Source organism: Oncorhynchus gorbuscha, linkage group LG08 (genome assembly GCF_021184085.1).
Source record: "Oncorhynchus gorbuscha isolate QuinsamMale2020 ecotype Even-year linkage group LG08, OgorEven_v1.0, whole genome shotgun sequence".
In the NCBI taxonomy this organism is placed as follows: domain Eukaryota; kingdom Metazoa; phylum Chordata; class Actinopteri; order Salmoniformes; family Salmonidae; genus Oncorhynchus; species Oncorhynchus gorbuscha.
In genome coordinates this window covers 36,583,130-36,591,432 of record NC_060180.1, presented here as the reverse complement: position 1 = coordinate 36,591,432, position 8,303 = coordinate 36,583,130, and the positions used below count along the sequence as shown (strand labels likewise).

At 44.5% G+C, this 8,303-nt stretch overlaps 1 protein-coding gene across 3 annotated transcripts in view; it reads right to left on the bottom strand.

Moving 5' to 3' along the window:
- The window catches only part of LOC124041570 (ETS-related transcription factor Elf-1-like), a 12,995-nt gene extending 7,961 nt beyond the window's left edge, over positions 1-5,034 (bottom strand). Inside the window, exons 1-5 of one of the 3 annotated variants that reach the window (XM_046359299.1) lie at positions 4,889-5,034; positions 3,062-3,667; positions 2,277-2,397; positions 438-548; positions 1-104 (exon numbers count right to left, since the gene is read on the bottom strand). The exon at positions 1-104 is cut by the window's left edge and continues 49 nt beyond it. In XM_046359299.1, the coding sequence (XP_046215255.1) occupies positions 1-104; positions 438-548; positions 2,277-2,397; positions 3,062-3,133 (408 nt within the window). In that variant the 5' untranslated portion in view covers positions 3,134-3,667; positions 4,889-5,034. Of the gene's footprint in view, positions 105-437; positions 549-1,144; positions 1,412-2,276; positions 2,398-3,061; positions 3,668-3,803; positions 3,998-4,888 lie in introns of those variants that run through there. The other 2 variants (XM_046359300.1, XM_046359301.1) reach the window with 2 other exon arrangements.
- Between the last annotated feature and the right edge of the window lie 3,269 nt (positions 5,035-8,303).

Genomic DNA, 8,303 nt, shown 5'->3' with positions numbered 1-8,303 from the left:
CTGCGGCTGGCCCAGAGCTCCCACAATGTCCTCTACTGACACCATCAACTGGTGGGTAACGGGCGATGTGATGGCATCACCCAGGGAGGGAACGTACAGCTGGGCTAGAGGGGAGGAAACAAACACACACTGTTAGGGCTTAGAGCGTAATGAATGGGTCTACAAGGAGACCATTAGATTACATGATGTCAACATCTGCTCCAAATCATGCAGAAATATGGATGTTTGTTTGCCCTTGACAAGAAACATGGTGACGGTAGTCAACAAGCTAAATGTTCAGCGACATCTGAGAAGTTCACGCAAAGACCGAGTCAAGACAAGTTACTCACTGAGCTGCTAGCTGAGACTAGCTCTGTGTGTGTGTGTGTGTGTGTGTGTGTGTGTGTGTGTGTGTGTGTGTGTGTGTGTGTGTGTGTGTGTGTGTGTCTCTCTCTCACTGTAGTGCTGTTGGTCCAGAGAGAGGGATTCGGGGGAGTCCATGTTGAGGAGAGTCTCAGCTGCCACCAATGTTTCCATGGTTTCCTCATCTCCACTCTCACTGCCCTCCACTGGATAGAGAGAGAGAGGGGGGGTAAAGGGAAGGGATGGAGAGAGACGAGCTCAATATCGAGAGAAACGGTGACCTAATGGCTCTGTCTGTAGGCCAGCCCCTAGTGATGGGACAGCGGGAATAAACAAAGCGGCTAGCTAACTACTTCATCTGCGTTTCCCAAACTTAGTCCACGGGACCGAAAGGGTTGCACGTCTTGTTTTTCTGCCCCAACACTGCACAGCGGATAAAAATGGTCCAATCTGGATGATTAGTTGATTATTTAAATCAGCTGTGTAGTGCTAGGGCAAAACTGTGCACAGAGTTTTTGGAAACCGTGTACTACACTGTTAGTAAGCCCATCTTTCTTCCACAACGACAGTCTAACTGTATATTCGCAAACTGGCAAATCCTATCTTTAACAGAGCTGATGCTAAGGTTGCAACATGCCACGGTAAACGATTGACAGTGAGCTATCTAAAAGTAGAAAAATAAAAAAAGAAGCTAACGTTGTTAGTTGCTAAATTAGGTAGTTCAAAGTTAGGTTAGTTAACTAACTAGACAGTTACAGGAGTAGACAAGTAAAGTTACAAAACCAATTTGCCACAAACTTACTTGCATAGACTAAGATCCTCGCTTACTCAATAATTACTTCCACGAAATGTTTCACTGCAGAGAGCCACATGATAATCGACTTTACCAAAACTGCAGCAGCCACAAGAAGACGTGTTTTGTTTCACTTCCTGGATTTGAGAACTTCTCTGATTGGGCCAAATGCGATGGCCATAGTACGCATGTGCACAGACAGTTTACAGTCCCCTCATCAACACGAGCAGAGACAGCTAGCTAGAGTATTTATTTAAGCTTTGATAGAAACATGGATCGGACCCTTTCACGCTCTCCAATTTTCGACTAAAATGACACACAAATATAACTGCCTGTAGCCCAGAACCCGAAGGATATGCATATTCTTGATACCATTGGAAAATAAACACTTTGAAGTTTGTGGAAATGTGAAATTAATTTAGGAGAATATAACACATTACATCTGGTAAAAGATAATACAAAGAAGAAAAAAAACAGTTTTCTCCAGTTTTTTTTTTTACCATCATCTTTGAAATGCAAGAGAAAGATTTTGGCCACTAGAAGGCAACAGTGTATGTGCAAAGTTTAAGACTCATCCACAGATGGCACAGATCCAGTAGAGGTTTTAGAGGTTTTAAGTTAGGTTAAACTATATTGATTTGAAACTGCTCTGTTGTTAAATTTCAGTAGTGATACATGTGCCACAAACACAGCAACTAGCTTCGTAGCGATCTCTTTGTAGTGTGGTAGCTAAACTATCTACCATAGCTAGCTAGCTAACTGGCTAACCACCTTCCATACATCACACTGAACGTACTGACTGTACGATGCCTTCATCAGCTATTTAGTTTTGCCCAGCACTGGTACTTATGTGCATATTACCCTCCTGTTTTACACTGACAGTTTCTCTCAGGAGCTGAATGAAGCCGTGGAGCCTAAACCCACATCCTAAAAAACGCCAGACCCCTTACCCTAAACACTAACCACCAACATCTTACCTGAACATAGGCCTCCTAAAGTACTACAAAACGATGTTAAGTCCTCTGTGCCTGTTTCTGTCTCTGCAGGTGCTGTTGATGATGCCAAGAAAGCCCGGCAGCTCAATCCCAGCCCTTCCCTTTCCCTTCATGAGACCAGGGCAAGTGTGTGCATGTGTTGTTACCTGTTGTTAGCAGGTGGTCGTCTGTGTGTGTCTGCTCACAGGCCAGGCCTGAGTAGGAGAGCAGGTGGGAGTGTGGGACCTGCTCCACTATCACCGCAGGAGAGGCCAAGTGCTCGTCCAGCTGCAACACAGAGGTACAAACGATCTGTCATTCCCTTTAATTCCGTTCTAATTCATTCTATCCAACGCTTTAGGGGCATATAAATTCCGATATTTTCAAAGTGTTTGATATTGTGTAAATCAATTCAGGGGTATTGGGTACGACTACCAGAAACTCAGTTCAAGGGAAAGTGTACTAACATCTGTGCCTTAAGGTTCCAGCCTCTAGGCAGAGGTTGTAGTACACAGACATACAGTGAAACGAGACTAGATGTTATGGTGATAGAGAAATGTAAGTGAGCAGACTACTTTCGCTGTTGTTTATTTTGAAATAGCTCAGTGTGTTTCTAATGGACATTGGCGTGGGATGCTTCAATAACTACGGCTGACGTCATCATGGTGTCATGCTTGGCTACTGTATGTCTCGACCCTACCACTGCGTTCAATAGTGGTTCTACATTGACACGCGATTCCAGAGGAGGCGTTGATGCTTTATCTGTTGGCGTGCACACACACACACACACACACACACACACACACACACACACACACACACACACACACACACACACACACACACACACACACACACACACACACACACACACACACACACACACACACACACACACACACACACACACACACACACACACACACACACACACACACGCGGTCACTCCCACCTGTAGTCCGTTATTCACGCGGTCGCTGGCATACTCAAAGATGAGTTCCGTCTGCTGCAGCATGCCAGACATCCCAGGAGACTCTGAAGACAGCTCTACGATGTCTTCATCCTAGCATTCCACGTTAGATGTCCAAACAGTTTCACACCCTCTACGTTTTTAGGTCCCAGAGCACCGGATATGAGTTAGAAGTGTCAAATCACAGGTTCTGTGTTTCATAAGTTCCAGAGCAGATTAAGTTGTATACAAAGCTCCCCCCCCCCCCCGTCCTTTTCTGTGTCCGTTGTCTGTCACAGGTCCTTCTGAGGATGAGTGACTTTCAACCGCATGGCTGAATAACAGCACAGTGACTAAACTGGCGAAATTAAATAGCTGGCTAGCTAACCAGTTGCTCACTCCAGTGCAGTGGCTAGACCTCTCAGAAGAGTGAGTGTTGGCTTGGCTTTGCTACTTGGCAAAATTGTCGAGATACAATCCTGCAGGCCTCCTCAGTAGACGGTCCGTAGATGAAATGCTGAACAAGAGCATAGTTACTTGTTTTCTCTTCTTCACGGTTTCTATTCTCGATGAGGAAGTGTAGGCCGCCAACGGTCCTGTGGTCGTAACCTGCGAAAAGGGAACAGAGACAGAGGGGTGGGGGTATGGGGGGAACGGAAATAGAAAAATATATATAGATTCTTCAGGGCATGATAACTCTACATGTACTCTACATGTGCCACACTCTTTCGGATCAAACACACACCTTGAGCAAAGTGCAGACAATGAACAGGATCACATGATCAGGGCTCTCTAAACTCTGCTGGTAGAACAACAGTCTGTTAGGAAGACCCAGGGCAAAAACAATGTCTGCCAAGCTGAGCCAAGACCTCTTACAACCAGCAACTATTTATATACCTTCCTCTTATCACATTCTTTATTCTGTTCTGTCTTATTCTCTCTCTCTCTCTCTCTCTCTCTCTCTCTCTCTCTCTCTCTCTCTCTCTCTCTCTCTCTCTCTCTCTCTCTCTCTCTCTCTCTCTCTCTCTCTCTCACACTGCTTTCTTATCTCCCCTTCCAAAGAAGCCAAACCAGCAACAGGAAAGAAGCTTCCGGAGTGAGTCATGAGTGTGTGTTATATGAGTGTACTGTATGTGTGGAAGGGAGGTAGGGGAGGCAAAAACGAGCAGCTGTGTCTGCTCAGAGGTCCTAATGCTCAGGTCACACAATGGGCATCTGCGTTAGGGTGTGTCTGTGTCGTGTGTCTGTGAAAGGAAACTCCTCATTTCAAGATGTAGTGTTTTTCCTCTGGTTCGGTATGCTAGGAATGTGTTTGGAATAGCTGCTATGAGAGATAAGCACAGAGCTAACAGACAGACACACAGGGTTAGATTACTACAGGGAGAAGGGTGGGGGGAATCACAAAAGGGGCTAGATAATGATTGATTGTGTATTTGACGTGTGTTTAATCTGGTTAGGATTTCTTCCACATCTTCACACATATGGGATTAGTTGTTAAACAACAAACAAGTTTGACAAACCTACCATCTGACAAATTGACGTCTTCATCCTACATCATTAGGTTACATATACTTGGTCTGTTGTTCCACAGAAATGTGCTTATACAACCATCATCACTGTGTCTGAAAGACACAACCCCCAACCATAACCCAGCCCTGGCCTGTCCTCTCTGCATTCATGCCAGGCATTGTCCATGATGTCAGTTAGATAGGATCACACACACACATTCCTGTAAGCCTCTGGTTTCTTTCTCACTCTCCTCCACTCACTCACCTCCCTATTTGTTCACTCACTCAGTCACCCACTCATTTTCTCCACTCGTTTACTCACCTGTCCTCTTCTCTTCAGGCAGTAACTGACTGCTGTTAGCACCAGAAAATCCTGTTTCTGCTGTTGCTGGTCTACCATGTCCCCTTGCTCCCTCCTTCTCTCTTTCTCCCTCCCTCTGTCTCTCTCTCTCTCTCCCTCTCTTTCTCTCTCTCTCTCTCTCTCTCTCTCTCTCTCTCTCTCTCTCTCTCTCTCTCTCTCTCTCTCTCTCTCTCTCTCTCTCTCTCTCTCTCTCTCTCTCTCTCTCTCTCTCTCTCTCTCTCAGGTGTCAGGTTGCAGCTCGGTGACAGGCACCATGACGACAGTTGTTATGCTACACACCTGCGTTTACCTGATCTCCTCCCACTCTACCCTTAACCCTTTAGGAGAAAGAGAGAGAGAGAGACTTCCCTAGAGAGACAAAGAGCTGCTCGCAGGGCAGACATGCATGCTGTAGTCATATGCCTATGCATTTTGACTGCCAATATGTTTTCACAGGAGACTTCTGGGAATGCCAAAGAAGAAAATGCCTCCATTTGCTATTCTGTTTAGCTTGTGTTCAGCAGATATTGTTGCGATATGTGTTGTTGCTTGCATAGCATACGGTATAATGTGATACTTGATACTTGTTGCAGCACTGGTCACAATGGAGAGGAAAGCCTGTTGGTAGTCTGTTGGTAGTCTGTTGGTAGTCAAGACTGTTCAACCCCCTCCTCCACACTGCCCAATGTGGGTTTCCTGTTCTAAGCTGACAGCGTGTGCGTGTATGTGCATGACGGCTAAGAGAGCAAGATGCAACTGGGGCTGTTATCGCACAGGAAGCACAACCCTTTCTGTGGGCTCCACTTCCTCCTGAGAGAAAGGGAGGGAGCGGAGGAGGCCTATTATAACGCAGGAAAAGCTGTCACCACGGAGACCAATGTTCCGTTGTACGTCTTGTATTATGCTGGTTTAGAATGTTGGGTTACCGGTAACATTTCTCCATGTTTTCTGTTTCTCTCTGTATGTCCCAATATTGTTAAATGGCTCCTGCACTTGTCCCCCCCCCCCCACATACACACACACACACACACACACACACAATGGTGACAAAAGGAGGTTTTTAAGACCTTTTGGGACATGACACAGTCCATCCCAAGGTTCCTCTATTACACACACGTCTGTGGCTTCAGTCATATCTGAGCCTGTGATGTCGCTGCCAGGCCCTTAGGGACAGTGATAAGCTTCATAACACACTCAATGCCCTGTGTGTGTGTGTGTGTGTGTGTGTGTGTGTGTGTGTGTGTGTGTGTGTGTGTGTGTGTGTGTGTGTGTGTGTGTGTGTGTGTGTGTGTGTGTGTGTGTGTGTGTGTGTGTGTGTGTGTGTGTGTGTGTGTGTGTGTGTGTGTGTGTGTGTGTGTGTGTGTGTGTGTGTAAAGTAAGCACATTGTGAACTAGGCCAGGCAGATAGAGGAACAGGGAAAGACGCTGATAAGCTTCCTCTTTTGCCCCAGGTGACCAAGCCTAGCCAATCTAACATGGGTAAATTATGGGGAGACTGAATAACATTACATGTTTTGATGAGCAACAAATCTTAAAGGGATACTTTGCGATTTTGGCAATGGGGGCCTTTATCTACTTCTGAGTGAAAGACCTGAGTGGCGCAGCTGTCTAAGGCACTGCATCTCAGTGCAAGAGGCTTCACTACAGTCCCTGGTTCGAAATCAGGCTATATTCCATCTGGCTGTGATTGGGAGTCCCATAGGGCGGCGCACAATTGGCCCAGCATCGTCCGGGGTAGGCTGTCATTGTAAAAAATGATTTGTTCTTAACTGACTTTCCTAGTAAATAAAGGTTAAATTCAAAAATAAAGCCAGGTGAAGTCATAGATATAATTTTTATGTCTCTGCGTGCAGTTGCTAACTAGCGCAAGCGCAATGACTGAAAGTCAATGGGTATATGCTAGCAGATACACATAGACTTCCAGTCATTGAAGTCTATGGGTACATGCTAGCATGTTAGCAGATACCCATAGACTTTCAGTCATTGCGCTAATGCTAGTTAGTATTGGCTCGCAAAACCACCTCTAACTTACTTCATACTGGACACAGAGACTTAAAAATCTGATTTCAGCTGACTCTAGGGAAGTAGATAAAAGGCCTCTTTGCCAAAATCCTGAATAATCTCTGTAATCCCCTGTGTGTGTGTGTGTGTGTGTGTGTGTGTGTGTGTGTGTGTGTGTGTGCGTGCGTGCGTGCGTGCGTGCGTGCGTGCGTGCGTGCGTGTTGAACTTTTTATCTTTCTCATCTGCAAAGCCACAGGTGCCTGGATACTTTATGTAAATACTCTAAAGCCCTAAACAAACAGACAGGCACACCGATACGACACGGAGAGATGAGAACTCTAAAATACAACACACATTAGAACCCTAAGCCTCCTTGAAAGGGGGTCTTCCTCACGTGGATGCCAGACTCACAACCTCAGTCCTAGGGTTGCTGCGATGTTCAACTGCAGAGCACAAAGCACTTTCACTTCAATCTCGAGCTACTACACAGATCCACCCACCTCCTTCTTATCACAATACCATGGTTTTTGTCTAGTAAATCATGAATAGTCACACTGGTGTTTGGGGCTTTTGAATGTAAACCCAATGTAAGTCTTATAACGCACAGCGTTTTAAAACAGAATAGAAACTCTGAAACCACCAAAGTGGTTCTTCAATGGGAATATTAGTGTTTTTAAGAGTGTGGTGAAAACACTTTTAGGGGTTTCAGTACACGTAAAAGGCAACATTAAAACACACACAAATATTTGTCATACAATTAAATGGTTAAGAAATGCAAATACAATTCATGATCAGAGCCTGTGGAGAATTCTTTTTGGGTGTGGGATTCCACCTTCAATGCTTTATTTAGACAGATTAAAAACAGGAGACAGAGAAGGAGTGAAAGGGGGGACAGGTGACTTCTTGGGCAGTAAGATGGTACATTTCATTTTTTTTTAATTGGGAATGTTACACACATTCACACAGCCAGTGTCAAACTAATATTTAAAAAAATAATTATTGACACAAAAGCAACCAACATACTTAATAGAAATGAACGTAAGTAATTTCAATGATTTATAAATGTCCTTTTACCCCCCCCCCCCAAAAAAATATGTTGCTCAAAATGTAAGTATATTATGATGATAACCAAAGAGAGAGAATTGGTTGATGGAACGCATTTGAAGTCTTGTTTTAATCTTCTTGTACTTCCTATCTTGCCGTTTGACTCTGTTTTTAGAGTATTGTGGGTAATTCAAAATGTTTAGACTTTATTATTTTTATTGTTACTATTATTTTACACCATGTTGTATTCACCTTTGAAATATAAAAATATACTTCTATATGGGTATTAATGAACCCTTTTTACACTCGTGGGAATTGGCCTGTATAGATAGGGCTAAATTGAAATGTTTC